We start from the raw sequence: 19552 nt of genomic DNA on the forward strand, positions 1-19552 counted from the left end.
CGGGTAATATTATGTGGCATAATATGACCTGGGGGCACTACGATGTGGCATAATATGACCTGGGGGCACTATGGTGTGGCATAATATGAACTGGGGGCACTACGGTGTGGCATAATATGAACTTCTGCCAAAGGCAAGTCTCTCATTGTTGAATATGACGGGGGCCCAAAGAAGTTGCCGTACTAGGTCCCAAAAGTCCTCTTGTCAGCCCTGCCTGTGAGTCAAGGGGGTAGATGTCTCCAGGTAAATAATCTAAATGTTTCCTATCTAATCAAACTGATGGATCACATCCAATTATCTCTCACCCACCTCCTCTATCCCCCTTAATTTATATACTGTGTTATTTAAAATGAATAGAAGGGACGCATAACCAGTTACTGTAGTATAAAAAAATATTTTTCTCTGACATTTTTCTGTAGATGGAAATACTTTTAATGCGGCCGTGTGGGTTCAAATGATCATTCAATAGTTATGTTTTTTCTGATATATTTGTTAGAGTTTTATTTCATATGGAATGATTCATGAAAATTCTGCCATTACTATTTAATTGAGGGAAAGGGTACCTGTTACCTATATGTGTGTAAGTATTCTGTTGTTGCTATTTTGTGGAAGATTTGAAAAAAGCAAAACATTGGTTTCCTACAGTGGCGCCTGTATAATTGGTGGTATTGCTGTAGTATTGGGTGGCTTGCTGGTGGCAATGTTGTAGTGTGTTTGGGGCTTAGTATTGCTAATAAGTATGATAGGGTATTGCTGTAATGTGAGGATGATGTCGGTTGCTGTAATGTGGGGGGTGATGCTGGTTGCTGAAATGTGGGTGGGTATCGATGTAGCAGGAGTGTGTGTGGGGGGTTATTTATTGCTGTAATTTGGGTACCAATAATGTATTGTCATGGTATTTATTGATGTAATGTGGGTGCTAACAATGTATTGTTGAGGGTCATTAGGAGAAATAAATACCCCCACACACACTCACTCATACTACATCATGTTGTGCTGCACCAGCAACGCGCACTGCGCCAGCATCAGTGTGCAACAATATAGTGCATGGAGCTCACAACACGTGGGCCTGTGTGCTTTAAATGCCAGGGCTGATGTTTAGTCCCAGTCCGGCCCTGCCAGCGAATAACAATTCTAATTAAATCTTTCATGAAGTCCACATAAATATATAATAAACTAATGTGACAGTACATTTTTTACATCATACTTCATACTGTTCTGTATTGCATTACTTTTTTAAACACTTATCTATTGTTTGGGGTTGATTTAATTTGTATTAAAGTGAATTGGCAGTACACTGCTATAGAGGGGAGGGCTGGCATATTTCAGCCTGGGGATTTTGGTTTTGGCAAAACCGCCCTTGTGTGTTTTGGTTTTGGTTTTGGATTTTTTAGGAAAAAACCTAAAATATACTAAAATCACATATTTTTGCTCTTTTTTTTGTTCCAACATTATTAACCTCAATAACACTAATTTCAAGTCATTTGCAGTCAATTTTGACCACCTCTCAAATGACAATATTATTTTCATACATTTTTGGACAAATACTGCAGCGACCTGGCTGGATGGTAAGCGACAGAGCAATGACACAAACACACGGCGGTTCCTAGCACATCTAGGACACATTGGCACACAGCAGTGGCAGAAAAGAAAAATGGGGGTAGGCCCTCCCTCCCACCCCTCGCTATGTTGGATCTTAAAAAGAAATTCAAAACTCGCGAGATCCGAGATCCAACGACATCACAATGACGTTTTGCCTCGTCTTCAATTCCGAGGGCGCGCGACTGAGCCGGCTCGGTTTTCGGATCCCCTAAGTTCGGGTGTGTTCGGTTCCCGAGGAACCGAGCCTGAGCATCTCTAATTATAATGTTCACACAGGTAACTTTAGTTGTAATAAGCAAAATAGTACACCAACTTCTACCTACTAAATAAAGTGCACATACTGCACATTAATAGTGTGATGTTCAACAACCTTTATTGAGCACGAAACTGAGATCTATCCTCAATAATGTGGAGGGAATTTTCTCTGAGTTGGTTCACTCAATTATACATTTTGAACCACATATCATAAAGAAAGCGTCTGGTTCAAAAGTTTTCTCATTGGATTGTATACACATCACCCATTGACCAGCCCTGGAAACCATATCAGAGTGCCTAACAATGTTAAAGGGCTTTGCTGTCCTGGACGCACACAAATTTTTAGGCACATTCATGTGTGCACAATGGTATTCATGCAATGATTTCTGGTCTGGAAGTTTTTACATATGTGGCTTTGGGCTATAGTCCCTGAATTTGCTCATTGCAGCAGAAGGGAAAAATATTTAAACTTCACATCATTGTTCAAAAACTTACACTTGTCCCATTTTTCTTTAGTGGAGCAAAATAATACTTTTGTTCAGGGCTCCTATAAAACTGATATTACAGAGCTGGACATAGACCCTGCAATATTGCAGCCAGCATTGGGCAATTGGCGCAATATCACAACGTGTGTGTTGCCAAAAGAGTTGTCATGTCTAATCAGCATCATTACTGGGAATGGTACTGTCACGATCTGCCTGCAGCATACTGCTTTGCCTGGCAGCTCCTGCCTCCTGGACTATCAGACTTTATCATTTGTGTTCATTTTATGTGTTAGCAGCAGTACCTCTGATCACCAGTGGTGCTGCTATTGTGCCTGTTGTGCCCCTAGTTCCTTAGGAGTTAACACTGCTTCACTCATTATCTCATGCACCTGGGTGTGTTCCATTTATACCTGTCTCTCCCAGCATTCAGGGCTGGTTATTGTTGTCCCATCCTGTTGTTCATTTCCTCTGCTGTGCTTTTGGTTTCATACTGCCTGGATCTCTCCATATTACCACTTACCTTCATCAGCCATTTTCCCGGTATTTATTCCTGCATATTCCAAAATAACGGTGGGTGGGAGGGAGAGAGGGCCTAAGGACAATCCCATATTGCACCATTTTTCTTTTCTGCCACTGCTGTGTGCCAATGTGTCCTAGATGTGCTAGGAACCGCCGTGTGTTTGTGTCATTGCTCTGTCGCTTACCATCCAGCCAGGTCGCTGCAGTATTTGTCCGAAAATTTATGAAAATAATATTGTCATTTGAGAGGTGGTCAAAATTGACTGCAAATGACTTGAAATTAGTGTTATTGAGGTTAATAATAATGTAGGAACAAAAAAAGAGCAAAAATATGTGATTTTAGCATATTTTAGGTTTTTTCCTAAAAAATCCAAAACCAAAACCAAAACACACAAGGGCGGTTTTGCCAAAACCAAAATCCCCAGGCTGAAATATGCCAGCCTTCCCCTCTATAGCAGTGTACTGCCAATTCACTTTAATACAAATTAAATCAACCCCAAACAATAGATAAGTGTTTAAAATGTAATGCAATACAGAACAGTATGAAGTATGATGTAAAAAATGTACTGTCACATTAGTTTATTATATATTTATGTGGACTTTATGAAAGATTTAATTAGAATTGTTACTCGCTGGTATGTGGTTTAGAGCATACATAATAAATTATTAACCTTTACATTAATAATGTACTTCAGAAAGACCTTATGTACAAAATACAATTAGGAAGCACTGCAATGTGTCATTAGTATGCAAATGTGCATTTTTAATTCTTCTACAAAAACTTACAAGCGGTACATGACAGACTGCTGTAGCTTAATATAGCACATTTGTATGAGTCTTAATCATACTTGCCAACTCTCCCGGAATGTCCAGGAGACTCCCGCATTTTGCGAGAGTCTCATGGACTCCCGGGCGAGTGTGGCAATCTCCCGCATCTGGATAATTCTGCCCACTTCCTAGTGAAGTGGGCAGAATTAAATCCCAAACGCCGCAATTCCCGGTGAATTGTAGCGTTTGGCTCCGACCCCCGCTGTCAAATGACGCGTTTTGCGTCATCCCGTCATGGGGGCGGGTCCAAAATGACGCGCATTTTGGAGCCCCGCTCCCCGTTACGCCCACCTCCTCCGCAGGCTCCCAGATTTGAAGATCAGAAGGTTGGTAAGTATGGTCTTAATTGTTGCTGTTAATGACTGTTAAGGATTATTATCATAATAAATAATAGGGCTCCGGTGAGAATAGGGCCTAAACTGATTTCATCTGAAAAACAGATCCATATCCATATATATATATATATATATATATATATATTTATAATTTAAACAGCAGTCCCCATATATTTAAGTTATTGATACGATATTTCAAGAACATATTCATTAGAAATAGTAGTTTTTCTTGCTATTTAATAATTTGCACGGTGTGTTTTGCTTCTTACTTTGTTATGCTAGTGGTATAACACATAGTTCATAAGGCTAAAGCTAAAGAATAGGGAACTTAGTTTAGTTCTTAATTCATGTTACTGCAAGAAGAGCAAAAAAGTTTGGAAAAATGAATAAATGGGTTGTCTCTATGTGTTATTTTTTTTTTAATACGTAATGCCTTGTGCATCTTACTCTAGCTGTTGGGGTGTGTTTATGTGAGTTTTGTGGTCCCAGATTTTCTTATGCTCATTTTCAAACCTGCATATTTTAGAAACTTTCAGACTTATTTAATAAGATTTAATAATACAAGAAAGCAATAAAACACAACGCTATATAAAGCCTCCTTTATACAACTCCTTTATACACGTGTGGATGATCGCAGCCCCCTTTATACAGCCACTTAAACCATTGCACTGAGTATTGATTTAGATATATTCATTACTGCTGTGCGCCAACAAAGGGTTTTTTTTCTGTGTTTTTTTAATTTACTAATACAACTGAAAAGCTACTATAAGTGCAAGTTATTTTTTGATCCTAGCACAATTCAGCAACAACAGATTTAGGTCGTAAGTAAGTTTACTAAATGTCCTCAACATTTATATCCTTGTATCCTGTTTGTGAAAATAATGAATATTTTAACTAGATAATTTCACTATGATATTTTCAGTGTAAATCCGAAAAGCAACACATTGATGAAGAAACAGGATGATGAGGAATATGCTTCAATCTTAACTTGCTTCTCTTTCTCTCACACACTAAAGGGCATATTCAATTAGCGGATCAAATCGCGGCTAGGCACGGTTGTGCATTTTTTATGGCAATACTATACCATAACATCTCGGATTTCCTTTTGTAACCCTATGGGGGGCGAATGGAAATCTGCGATTTGCGCTTAATTGAATATTTGTCTAAATTCAGACTGTAATTGAGTTATAACATTCCTAATGGTGATTCAGATGTAAGCAAACCAGTGTCCTTGTTTCCTTATATGTCTTCAGAATCCTAGATGAAAACCCAATAGTGAAAATTACACAGGAGCTCTTCACTGGACTAGAGTCACTATTTTTCTTGTAAGTATCATCTGTGTTTGTTATTTGTCATTTTTTTAACGTACCATTTCCACATTTGTTTATTCACTTAAAAATACATCATGCTTCTATTTTTGTTTGTTTGTTTGTTTTTACCATTTCATCATCATCATCATTTATTTATATAGCGCCACTAATTCCGCAGCGCTGTACAGAGAACTCATTCACATCAGTCCCTGCCCCATTGGAGCTTACAGTCTAAATTCCCTACTATAGACACACACTCACACACAGACAGAGAGGGAGACAGACAGACAGACAGAGAGAGAGACTAGGGTCAATTTTGATTGCAGCCAATTAACCTACCAGTATGTTTTTGGAGTGTGGGAGGAAACCGGAGCACCCGGAGGAAACCCACGCAAACACAGGGAGAACATACAAACTCCAAACTTCTACTTACAATGGATGTTAGAAATCCTACAAAAGTATCTGACACAATTGTAGATGCCGTTGACAAAATAAACATTAGCACATACCACTTTAATCAACATCTTGTGACTTTAAAGCTCCTTTTTGGTTAGTTGAGTCTTGACACTATGCCATCTCTTGAATTGGACAGTGCCCTGTTGATAGAAACCAGTACATTTGGGCTAACTCAGTTATAAAAAGGAGGCTGGAAAATGATCTAAACAAAGCAGAGATCTCTTTCCTAGAGGAAGCACCCAAATATACAAAAAATAATGCATATTATTTAAAAAAACTCTGTTTCTGCATTTTCTAGCTCTTGTCATCACACGACCCCCTATAGACCTATGTGTGCAGTCATTTGCAGACCACCATAACCTGTGTGATGTAACTGCTCAGAAGTACTTGCCCACCATATTTTTCATTATAGTGTAGTGCAATCACTTTTTTTTGTGCATCTCCATTTCTGTGCATTGCATGTCCTCATAGTAGGTGAATACACGTACTTATACTCACACCACATCATCTGTTTCTTTTTTAAATAAATTTAAACTAATGCCTTTGCTTGCTTTATGTAGGTCAATGATAAACAACTCACTTGAGGCTCTTCCTCAAAAGTTATGTGCCCAAATGCCATTCATTAACTGGATGTAAGTAGCATGCCAATTAATTGTTTATAACTTATAGAGCAATGTATTTATTGTTAAATATTGAGTAGTATAGTGTTATGTTTGCTTGCTTTTTTCAATAATAGAGTTGCAGTTAATGGAACAATTATCATAATTATTTGACTGATAAAAGGTGTATGTTTTATGAATAAAAAGATATATCCTAAAAAATATTATTTTAATACATCATCTTGTAAATATGGAGCATTATAATTAGAGATGAATAACATTTTCAGAACATTTTGACTGCAAAATTTTGCACATTTCATAGACAAAATTTGGCTTTAAGTGTTTTGGTTCCTAACCCAAGCACAACCCACAAAGCAGAACACATTGTAGATCATCTTCCCAGGTCTATTTATAGCTTACTAATTCTGCAAAATATGATCTTACGAATAGAGTGTGGATTGGTGACGCAAAAGTGGAACTCAAAGACCGTATTGACGGAACTTCGCAACTCATTAAAACAGCCTGTTCCTCTGCTAAACTCAATGTGCATGTCATTTTGCAGCAATTTCGCTCACCTCTTCTCATAATACACACAATCCTGTAGGAATACAAAAATCTGTCTGCACATCCTGAGCTTGGGAAAACAGAGCACCACGTTTAGTTTATTTGTGTAACTTATATCATGGGTTAATGCTCTCCCTACTTTAAGTTCGATTGATAGTATAACTCACCGATGAGTTGTGTGACCTGACCATATAAAAGCATGAGGCTGTAGGTCAAATTTTGTTGCACAGGTTACAGAAGTTTGAGGTGATTTATAATATCCATAACAATTGCTCATATCAAACATCACTTATTGCAAGCAATAACATCAGAATTCTCATATATTGACATCATTTATTACACGAGCATTCCCTGCATTCACAACACACTTGGTTAACAGAAAAGTAGATTCTTTCTTTCTTTCTTATTTTTTTTCCCAAGTTTCTGGTTATTTGTTGCATGAAATCACTGTGCTAACTTACTGGGCGCCTGTATAACAGATGAGGCACTGATATGGGATTAAGAACTCAAGAGTTACATTAGGTTTTGTTCACTCTGGACATCATTTAGAATCAGACGCAATTTACATAGAAATCGTAAGTGTAAACTGCATCCCATAAGTTACACAGTATTTATTGTGGCACGGATCTTTAATACCGAGCGACTTAGAATCCTCTGCAAATTGCACAAACACGCCTCTTTATCTGCCTTATGGGCCGGCGTGCATGTCTATCATGCACAGCGCCCTGTAAAGCAGAAAATTTAATTAAAAAAAAAAAAGTAATATAAAAATAAAAATTGTTCTTTTCCCTCCCAAACAGCACAGGGGTTGGTTATGCTGTTTGGGAGGCGGTGCACACCATTTTTTTAAATTTAATTATTTTTTACTTGGTATTTTAATACATCAAGGTCTCTTGCGGCAAAAGATACGTCTCCTAGAGACCTATCTGCGGCTGCTTTCAGCTCAAAATAGAATGTAAAGAGCGTGAACAACAGTGGTAATCGTATTAACGGTGATGTAAACACCGACAGTGTTTACACCTACATAATTAATACGATAGCGAAGAAAGCGACATGTAAAAAATAACTACTTACCTGTAAACAGGTAAACAGGTGTCGCCCTCTCCTCACATTGGATTTCCAGTGTGTCTGTTTACAGGTAAGTAGTTGTTTTTTACATGTTGCTTTCTTCACTATCGTAATAATTATGTGGGTGTAAACACTGTCGGTGTTTATATTATCATTAACTCGTACTACACCCGTGAACACACCTTTACATTGCTAGGCTCGCCCACTACCTCCCCCGTTACACCTTTCTTAGTGCAGAGAGGTACAACGGGGAGACCCATCTCAGTCTGAGTGCAAACTGAGATGGATCTTTGGTCAAAAATACTTTTTGCACTGAACAGAAGGACTTGCGTCCGACTCTAAATCAGGCCCTCTGTGTCAAACAGATTTTGGCCTCCACAACATTTTCTAAAACTGAATCTCATTAGCAGGGGCGGACTGGCCCGGGGGGCAGGGGGGCATCGGTCAGGCCGCTGTTAGGGCCGGGGGGTAGGCCGACCGGCCGCCCCCCGGCTGCAAAATACAATGCTTTCCCCCCCGCGGCCGCATCTGATGACATCAGGTGCGGCTGCGTCAGCGCACAGGCGGCCGCATCACATGACAGGGGATGCGGCCGCGTCATCAGGGATGCGGCCGCGTCATCAATGACGCGGCCGCATCCCTATTCATGCGATGCGCCCGCCTGTGTGCTCCCCGGCCACGCCTCTCCCAGCCCGCACCTGCTCATTAGAACCTAAGGCTGAACACTTGTATTGGAAGACCATGAAAGGAAACTATCACACCTAGGTCCCTAAAGAGTATAATTCCGCAGCTTTCTAATTGAAATTGGGCTAGTTTCAAAGATTAGAAAGAGGAAATCACTGTTATATTACCGAGTTGTAATAATAATAGGTTCACTTATAGGGTACATACCTAGGGCGCTTGCTATTCATCAATTGTACCTATACCGCTGCTAGAGCTGTGTGCCCTGCAGTTTGAATGATCGTTAAACAGGGTCCCCCATGATAAGAGGTGTCAGTATCTATTGACACCTTTCCAAATGCTTAGAAACCAGGAAAGAAATAACCACAGCAGACTCCGGCTAAATTAAATTGTATGTATTGTGTGTACAGCAAATATATCAGCCCTATAACACTAATTAAATGTATATTTTTTTGCAGGGATTTCGAAGACAATAATATCGGGACACTGAATAATTCCAGTTTTGCTACGTGTGATGAGCTCACTGTTCTGTAAGTGCCTTCTATTAAATGCAATATGCATTTTGTGTCTTGGTATTATTGTATATTATTGTCATATTCATTCATAGATTGCAAATAAATACCAACGGAATCTGACACTTGAAAAATTAAGTAAATCAAGGGCACAAGATTTATTTGGTGGCACTGTAAACCTTCCGCTTATATAGCCCTGTGGCTAATTTACCACGTTGTGCACAGCAATTAGCATCCTTACCTTAGTATGTCATTACAAAACTAGCAATGTGACTAATCATTGTAGAAAACTATCTGCAGAGGGTATTGAACTGGTTTGTGCCTCAGATCTCCTTGACAGCCCAAAGTGTTTTTATTTTGTTTGCAGTTTCAGAAAAACTCTCTTGGGGCATCAGCAAGAATGTATAAAGCATCGCCAATGCAATTAATTACCAGCAATAGAATAAATCATATAAAAATTCCCACTCAACACAGCAAACTTGTCAGCCTGCTGTTCCCACAAGAATGTTACTGTTTAATTTGACCATCATTACAACCTACAATAAAGACAATGCAGAACCTTCTTTATTTTTATTTTTATATTACTTGTAGCCTAAAGGGAATTTACATCAACATGAAGCAGTGTCAGTGAGTCAGTAGAATCATAGTATGCTAGTATTGGAGACGCATTGAGAGTGGGCTGTTTGAATCCAGCAGGAGAAGACTCTTTCGCCTCTATAATTAGTTTGTGTTAGATACGCAGCTGAAGAGTTTCTCTCCCTATATATGGAGGTGTGTTTGCAACCTGACACACATGAGATAAGTTGCCAATTGTCTCTTATTTCCAGGTTTTAAAGTTTCGTCCCAAGTAATTTCTCCCTCTGTAAATGTCCTTGTTTTTCTATAGTGACCAACTATGCAGAACAAATTCCTCATGTTCTGTATATTAGAGTAAATTATTATAAACAAAATGTATTCTCTGGTTATGCTCTGTTTTTTGAATTCTCAAATTTTTTTGTTCTGTGGTCGAAGTGGGAATTTAGAAGGGCTTTAGGGATTTTGATAGTGTGAAATTCATTGAATATGCTTTTAACGCCATATTATCATTATTATTATTATTATTATTATTATCATTTATTTATATAGCGCCACTAATTCTGCAGCGCTACAGAGAACCCACTCACATCAGTCCTTGTCCCATTGGGGCTAACAGTCGAAATTCCCTAACATACACACACACACACACACACAGACAGACAGACTAGGGTCAATTTGTTAGCAGCCAATTAACCTACCAGTATGTTTTTGGAGTGTGAGAGGAAACCGGAGCACCCAGAGGAAACCCACGCAAACAGGGGGGAACATATAAACTCCTCACAGATAAGGCCATGGTCGGAAATTTGAACTCATGACCCCAGTGCTGTAAGCCACCCTGCTTCCCATATAGTATAATACAACACTATTAAATGATGCAAGGTTATCCTTACATTTTCGTTGCATCTTTCCTAATAAATTGCAAGTGTTTTTTACTTTACTGGTTTCTGAGATAAAATATTTGTATTATAGCTTAGGAAATGTGAGGATTAGCTGTTTCTATCAGCTAAATATAGACCTATTGGTTGTAGATAAATAAAACAAGACAATTCATAGTATTGTATCTAGCAATGGATATGTTAAGTAACAATGAAAGGTGTGTCCAAAGTGGTAAGAATTTGAAAGAATAGGTCATGGTAACCAGACTTTAAGAATTTTGTGTTTATTGTGTTGGAACAAGAAATTATTGTAGTTTCATTATTACCAAATGCAAACGGCAAAACTATTGTAGTTTCATTATTACCAAATGCAAACAGCAAAACTAATCACAATCAAAGTTTATGCTTAAATTAGAGCAAATGTATGATAGTTCATGACTGCGTGAGTCCAAGTAGGTGCTTCTAATCTGCCTCTAGTTGTTAATGTGAAAATGTGGGAGCACAAGTGGCAGTAGGAAAATGTGTCAATATATAGTAAGTTAAGTATGCAGAATCAATAATAACCACATAATTTTAAGTCAGTGGCTTTTGGTGGTTTGTATCTTCACTGACGTCCAGTATGCAGGGGGAGGTGCTGCCCAGACGGTGGAGGGAGTAGCCCCTTTCTTTTTACTGGTATGCTGTATTCCTTCCCCTGCAGATTGTATTGACACTGATGTCACCAGTGCATGCATAGGAGCCTAAAGCTCCAAAGTAGGTCAGGGATGTGTTTCATCCTATGCTTCCCCCTTCCCCCAGAAGATTGCTTACCTGTTGCTCAGGCAGCTGTGTCTGTTAATGTTATGCTCACATGCTCTACAAGCAAAACAGCATTAAATAAATAGCATTTATGTTTAATGAATAGGCTTCTTTCCCCCAACCAACCCTGACATAAAATGGCATTGCTTTTTAATATAGGCTTATTTTCCCCCTAACCAGCCCCTCATTAAATTAATAGCATTCACATACAATAAATAGGCTTATTTTCCCTAGCCAGCCATAACATCAAATAGCATACACATTTAATACAGAACCCCCATATTGCATTAATAGCCCCTAAATTATAATACTAGCCCCTTCCAGCTCCACATTACATTAACAGCCCACACACAACATTAATATCCCCACCAGCCCCCACTTAACATTAACCTCCACTAATACCCTTATAACATAAACACATCACACCAGTCCACACATAAGATTAAGCTCCATCAGTCCCCACATAGCATTAGCTCCCTGCAATCCCCACAAATCAATAACCTCCTCTGTCTGCCTCATTCAAGATATGGCACTGAAGTGTTTGTGGGTACCAATGGGGAGCAGAGGGGGAGAGGAGCTGGCCTGTGTGGATGGAAAAGAGATGGTGGAGAGAGGGATAAGAGATTGAGAAGAAAGGATGTAATAATGGAAGGGAGGGGCAGACACTAGGAAGTGAAGCAATGACCGGGCATCCAGCCCAAACACCCACATACACTATAAAATTAACAGAGAACAAATTTCTGCATTCTGTCAGAGTCCCTGCCATGGCAAGGGCCCATGCTACAGCTTGTTTTGTTCATGCCTGAGGCACAGGCAGGCATAGTGTGCATATGCCATCCTGCCCCCTGCCCCAACTGGTCCCTAATTGCAATAGTCTATGTGAGAGATTTGGGGTGCATTAATTACAGCTGTATGTGTGCATACTGAGGTGTCTTTTAGATACATGTAGCTCAGTTTTCGAAATACTGAGTTTGAAGTAGTAAGAGGACATCCAAGATGAAATGGCAAAGTATATTCACTAATACAAGTGTGCATAGATGAGAGGAGGTGACTCTTAAAGCAAACACTGTAGGAATGGTTTGATTGTTAGGACAAGAACCTGAAGACATAGAGAGGATGAATTATTTGTATTACAAGTGAGTGGTAAGCAGACATCCATGTATCCACAATAACAAACTTCATAGTGCTGCATAGTCACCCAGCTACCTTTAATGCAAAACTAGATAACATTCACTGAGAAACAGATTGTGGCGAGGCAACATTGCAACATTGATAATTTCATTACTGGATCAATGTCTGGGGACAGTGGCTACTTCACAGTACTTCTGGCTCCTGACATTTTCTACCAAGTTAACATTTCTTCATGTAATAAATTCCTGTGATCTTTCACACTTTATTACCGACACAATGCAAATCTAAGGAAATGAACCTCTCTCTTCCCCACAATGTAACCTGTACTTACTCAAATTACTTTAATAGCAGCTGCCATTATTATCAGAAGAGTGTAACATTCACAGTTCTGTGAAATCATTACATGTTAATATCCTCTGAAAAGCTATTAAAGAAAAAAAATGACAAAATGATTTCACATACTCTACTAAAGTATGTCCCAGAAAGTTCACTCTTTTTTATATTCTGATCTTGAAAACATTGCTATCGCCAAAAAATGTTTAGCAATTTTAAAGAATAAAGTATATAAAATAAATAGTCAATATTAGGGATATGTTTTAATAAATTTTAATTGTTTTAGAACTTTTTGCACAGCAATGAAAGGAAATTTAGATCCAGCTACCTTCACAGACAACTATCATGGACCACACATGGGTCTATCATACAGTTTAGTCCGTGTGATGCTGTCACTGTACAGTCACTCATGTGGGTGGTCAATTTGGTTAAGATCCAGCTGTTTGGTAATGGATCTGAGCGGCTGAATCACTTACTGCTTCGCTGGGGCTTTATAATGAGGTTGGAAAGTGATTGAACACAAAGGCTGATAGCAATTACCTTCTGACGATGATAGGATGATTAGAAGGCATAACTGTAGTTTTTGGGCCTGATGTCACCTTTGTCACCTGGATTTGTCTAGAAATTCTTATATTGTAAAATTCTTTGAGCAGGGACAATTTTATTTGTCATTTCACATCATGTTTATGTATTCTGTATATATTTAGATATGAATAGAAGAGCGATGTCACACATAACACACGAGTCGCACAGTAAAGCGTATAGTTTTTTTTACACATATATATATATATTATTATTATTCTTATTATTATTATTTATTTATAAGGCGCCACAAGGTTTCCGCAGCACCGAACACAGTACAAACAATGGACAGTACAGGGAATAACAGTACAGAACAATAAACGAGTAATACCAAGACTTCAGAGACTCCAAGCAAAGCAAATATAATGGAGTTGGAGCAGAAGAGAAGGTAGAGAGACAGGAGGGAGAAGGGCCCTGCTTATAAGAGCTTACATCCTAAAGGGAGGGGAAACAGACAGCCGGCACAAAGGGAGTCAGAGGAGGGGAGCAAGCGCTCAACTCTACAGAGGAGGAGCCAGGAGATGAGATCGAGCATACAGAGAGGGTTAGGTGGAAGGCTGGTAGGCTTTAAGGAAGAGATGGGTTTTGAGTGCCCATTTGAAGGAGCACAGGTTAGGGGACAAACGGATGAAGCGTGGGAGGTCATTTCAATGCAGGGCGGCAGCTCGGGAGAAGTCTTGAATTCTGGAGTGGGATGAGGTGATCAGAGTGGACGAGAGGCGACGGTCATTGGCCGAACGCAGGGACCGGGCGGGAGTGTGGATGGAGAGGAGATTGGAGATATAGGGGGCAGTAGAGTGGAAGAGGGCCTTGTAGGTGAGGGTAAGAAGTTTGAAAAGGATACGGTAGGGGAAGGAGAACCAGTGAAAGGCAAGGCAGAGAGGTGAGGCAGAAGAGGAGTGGCGGGAAAGGAAGACATATATCCATCTATCTATCTATCTATCTATCTTGGCAAATATCTCCCAACTCGACACCCCCATTCTGCTCATGATCTACCTCTCTCTTCCACTCTCATCACATCCTCCCATTCTCAGTTACAGGACTTTTTCCGGGCTGCACCCACTTTGTGGAATTCCCTCCCTCGCACAAAAAGGGAATGCAGCCACTCATGATATTGATTATGGAAGTCAAACTTGGTTCATCAATTGTTAGTAGACACAGGAATTATCGCAAATTCTCCCACATTATCAATCATATTTGATTTTCTTTCGCTGACAACCGCATAGGACATTGAGCTTTGTAATGTCCGCTCTTTTTGCATTCAAAACATATCATTTTTTTAACATTATTGATCTTCTTCATGGTTTCACTTTTCCATTTATAACGTGATTCATTAATTTGAAAACATCCACTTCTTGGAGGCTGCCGGTCTTGTGTTTGTAAAACCATTTTTCAACTCGGTTTCCATTTTCCTTTCTATATTGTTACCAAATTATTTTGCTGCGGCAATAGCAATAGCAACTAATTTCTTTGGTTTACATTTTTTAATTAATTTGATTTTCAAATAATTAACATTTTCGAAACTCAAATTGGCCGCGTTACTTGAAAAAGTAATTTGGCCTGCATACTATTACTGTTATTACAGTAATAGTGCGCGTAATTACCGTTTAATATGGTAGTTTTAATGCTGGCTTTTGTAACTGTCACGGATCAATGTAGAAATACAGCTAAGGAGCCATGGATAGGTGAAAAAACAAACAATGTTTATTGCTGGAGAGTATGAACAGTTGATGACATAATAGCTTGCAGAATTTATCAGATATACAGCAGTTGCAGGTAAATGGGAGGTGAGGAAATATTCCAGGCAGCATGCACAGGGAAATGCACAGATAAGTCCCAGGTTCACATAAGGAACAGGTCAGCAGGTTGTATGTTGATATAAATCTCCAGCAGCATAAATCCAGGAGCACAAACAGGAGGAAGTGACCACAGAGAATAACCTCAGGATGTGACAACAGGATGGGACAACAATAACCAGCAATGACTGCTGGGAGGAACAGGTATATATAAGGGAAAAGAAAACACACCCAGGTGCATGGGATAATTGAAGAAAGTGTTAACCCCTAATGCAAACATGAAAGGCAAGATAGCAGCACCTCTGGTGATCAGAGGTACTGCTGCAAATACACACTAATAAAGTCAAAAGGCAGGAGCTGCCAAGCAAAGCAGTATGTACTGCAAGGGGCTTGCAGGCAGATCCTGACAGTAACATCTGGATGCTATTCACTGTATGGGGGAAATTCAATTGGCCGATTTACCTGAAAAAGTAACGCAGCCTGCGCACTATTACCATTATTATGGTATATATTGTTTTAACGCCGGCTTTTTGCTCGCAGCTCCATGAGCTGTGAGCAGAAAGCCGGGTTAATATTACCGTAATAACGGTAAAACGATTAACGCGGCGGTACTTCGGGGGGAATTGAATTCCCCCCTTAGTACCTTCCAAAAGGAATGATTTACCAGAGTCATCCCTTTACTGTATCTGTTGCTCAATTTTCTCCTGGGTACTCACCTCAATAGACAAAGGTCCCTTATAGTTTTACTTTGTCTCTTTCCGTTTATTTTGTTCTGCAAGTCTAGGGGGTATATTTACTAAATTGCAGGTTTGAAAAAGTGGAGATGTGCCTATAGCAACCAATCAGATTTTAGTTATCATTTATTTAGTACATTCTATAAAATGACAGCTAGAATCTGATTGGTTGCTATAGGCAACACTTTTTCAAACCCACAGTTTAGTAAATATACCCCTAGGAGTCTCATATATAAAGCTGTATATCAAATAACATGAGAAATAGTGGAAATTATTATTTACAGGGTTAGATAAAGTTTAAGAACAAATACACAGCGCTCATATATTTCAACTGTAAACAGGCTGAAGTAAAGTGGAAATTGAGAGTTAAAGGGTTCAACATCTCAGCAATATATAAAGCCATATCTTTCAACTGGCAGCTCTATTAAAGATTGAAACATTGCTTACAACGTACATTTAGAATGTGAGTTAACACCCCACACAAATTAAACAATGTGCAATAAAAGTATAGATTAGACAGGCTTTTCGATGTCCGTTGAGAAAATAACATTCATTAGTGAATACGAGACCCAGTTTTTGGGAAGCAGAACTGGCCTATATATTACTGCCTGATTAGGAAACCAATTTATTTTTCCCCATTTATTTTTCACTGAATATAGTCAACCATATATTTCAGCCATGCAAACAAAACTAATACATTCATGATAATTAGGTTGCTAGTAACCCATCTTTAATAGGCATGTTAATGGTTACACTAAAAATGTTAGTTTTGTCTTTAAACAAATGCTCTCCCTTTGTTACTCCCAGAATAAGCAATATTTTAATCATATTCTTTGATTTAGAAACTCTTAATATAACAACTCCACTTGTGTAAATTGTTAATGACGATAATTTTGTTTTATTTTTAGATGTATCCTATTTACATCAGCCAAACTCAAATCCAGTATGGAATATTTAATGCAATTTTATTTACATGTATCTAATGATTTGGGGACAACATAACATAGAAAGTAACTTGCAATAATAGTGAATTTATTAGCACATATCAATACTGAATAATTATTACAATACAACCAGTATACAGTATTTCACATAAGTACTCAATTGCTTTGTTTGTAATGTGTATTTTTGTCCTCAGGTTTCTACGTGGAAACCAGATCAGATTAGTGACAGAAAACATATTTTCATCTTTACGGAGTTTAGCCGAAATGTAAGAAATTTACTAAAAATAAGATGTATATATTTATTGTAACATGCATGTATTGTCACTTGTCTTATATTATAGTACCGATTAAGCAATATTTATGTAAACATCCCTATGCAAGCTGTGATTCACAAGTTATATTTGTACACCATAAAGTACTTACACTGCAAATATTTTGTCCTCAGCTCTATAAAATTAGTCATTTTAATAGATATTCTGCCTTCTGTTAGGTACAAATATTTCAGTCTATATTCACCCCTAATAATGTAATTGAGCAGTTATTTACAAAACTATATTTCATTTGTTTTATTATCCTTAGAGATTTATCAAACAATTTAATCACAGAAGTGCCACTCTCCAGCTTTAAAGAGCTTAAACATTTACAAAAACTGTGAGTAACGATAATCATTTATGTGTTTATTTATTGTGATGTCATTTTAGTGTACGAGAATATTTTACTATACTACTATAAAATTTGAATTAAAATGTTTACATTTTCTGTTTGCTTTCTGGATTAAGTATTAATTTATTTAATAACTGTTAAATATATAGTAGAATATATTTACTTTTATGTTTTATAGCAGTAATAGTACTAGAAGTATATTGGTAATTTTACTATTTGAATCTTGAACAATGTCTTTTTATGGTACTTTCAAATCACTTTACACAATAAAAAAAAATAATACTCCACAGCAGTCAGGATAAGCATACGGACTTGTGAAAGGAATGCATCATCATCACACAGTAGTGCCCCCTAAACAATGTTACTCCACACAATAGTGCCCCCAATGTTATGCCACAAAGTAGTGCTCCCAAACAATATTATGCCACACAGTAGTGCCCCCAAACAATGTTACACCACACAGTAGTGCCCCCAATGTTATGCCACACAGTAGTACCCGAAATTCACATATACCACGCAATAGTGTCCCCAATTCATATTATACCCGCAATAGCACCCCCAATTCACATATGCAATGGAATAGAGCTCTCAATTCACACACACTATATATATATATAGTTGCTAGAGCACAGATGAAGATATATATAAAATATATAAATATATAAAAGAGAATTCTGCCTCATGCTGTAAGTTCTGTAATTTGGAGGAAATTAAAAGATATATCCAGTAATATTAAATAAAATAAAAAAATCTACTTACCCATATTTTGATTGATGCAGCCTCTCTGCTCCTTAGTTCTTCAGCGGCGGCGGGAGCATAAGACAGTCAGCTGACAAGAGGAGGGGGCGGGTCACATGATCGCAGCTGCGATCTTATTTGAAAGATGACTGGCTGTCACTGACAGCCAGTCATCTGCAGCAGCAGGAACGCCGAGGAAGGCAGCGGGGACGCCGAAGAGGACATCGACCCCCAGCTGGATGGGCTCTGCCCACTTCTAGAAAGGGGTGCGGCCATTGTGCAGCGGGGCCTACCGGTGATTTTTCCGGTATCCCGGTGGGTCAGTTCGACGCTGTATATATATATATATATATATATATATATATATATATATATGTATATTAGGGATGTGCACCGGCCACTTTTGGTGTCTCGTGTTTTGTGTTTTGGATTCGGATTTCCTTGAGGTTTTGGGTTTGGATTTGTTTCGCAAAACACCTGGCGAAAGGTTTTGGTTCGGATTTAAAGGTTTTGGATTCGGATTTATTTTGAAAAAAACATAAAAAGTGTTAAAATCAAGTTTTTGGGTTTATTTTTCACTCCTACGCTATTATTAACCTCAATAACATTCAATAACAATCATTTACACTAATTCCCAGTCTATTCTGAACACCTCACACCTCACAATATTGTTTTTAGTCCAAAACAGGCTCTAATGAGGCAAGATGTCGTCCTCATCCTCAACCTCTGATTCCTCTCCCCCTACAGTGCGTACTTCCTCCTCCTCACACATTATCAATTCGTCCCCGCTGGACTCCACAACCACAGGTCCCTCTGTACTATCTGGAGGGCAGTGCTGTACTTGATTGAGGAATTGATAATTCATTTTTATGAACATCATTTTTTCAACGTTCTGAGGAAGCAACCTCCTTCGCCGCTCACTGACCAGGTTCCCCGCTGCACTAAAAACTCTTTCCGAGTACACACTGGAGGGGGAACAACTCAGGTAAAATAGAGCCAGTTTGTACAGGGGCTTCCAAACTGCCTTTTTTTCCTGCCAGTAACAATATGGACTGTCTGACATGTCTATTTGGATGGTGTCAGCAAAATAATCCTCCACCATTTTTTCTATTGTGACAGCATCCAATGCAGCAACAGTAGACATGTCTGCAATGATTGGCAGGTCCTT

The 19552-nt window shown here is 38.6% G+C and overlaps 1 protein-coding gene across 4 annotated transcripts in view; it reads left to right on the forward strand.

Moving 5' to 3' along the window:
• The window catches only part of RXFP2 (relaxin family peptide receptor 2), a 250188-nt gene that overhangs the window by 197170 nt on the left and 33466 nt on the right, over positions 1–19552 (forward strand). For all 4 annotated transcript variants that reach the window (XM_075198960.1, XM_075198959.1, XM_075198962.1 and 1 more), the window contains 5 exons: positions 5278–5349; positions 6351–6422; positions 9161–9232; positions 17178–17249; positions 17563–17634. In XM_075198960.1, the coding sequence (XP_075055061.1) occupies positions 5278–5349; positions 6351–6422; positions 9161–9232; positions 17178–17249; positions 17563–17634 (360 nt within the window). The remainder of the gene's footprint in view (positions 1–5277; positions 5350–6350; positions 6423–9160; positions 9233–17177; positions 17250–17562; positions 17635–19552) is intronic.

The sequence above is a fragment of the Mixophyes fleayi genome, chromosome 2, assembly GCF_038048845.1.
Source record: "Mixophyes fleayi isolate aMixFle1 chromosome 2, aMixFle1.hap1, whole genome shotgun sequence".
Lineage (NCBI taxonomy): Eukaryota > Metazoa > Chordata > Amphibia > Anura > Limnodynastidae > Mixophyes > Mixophyes fleayi.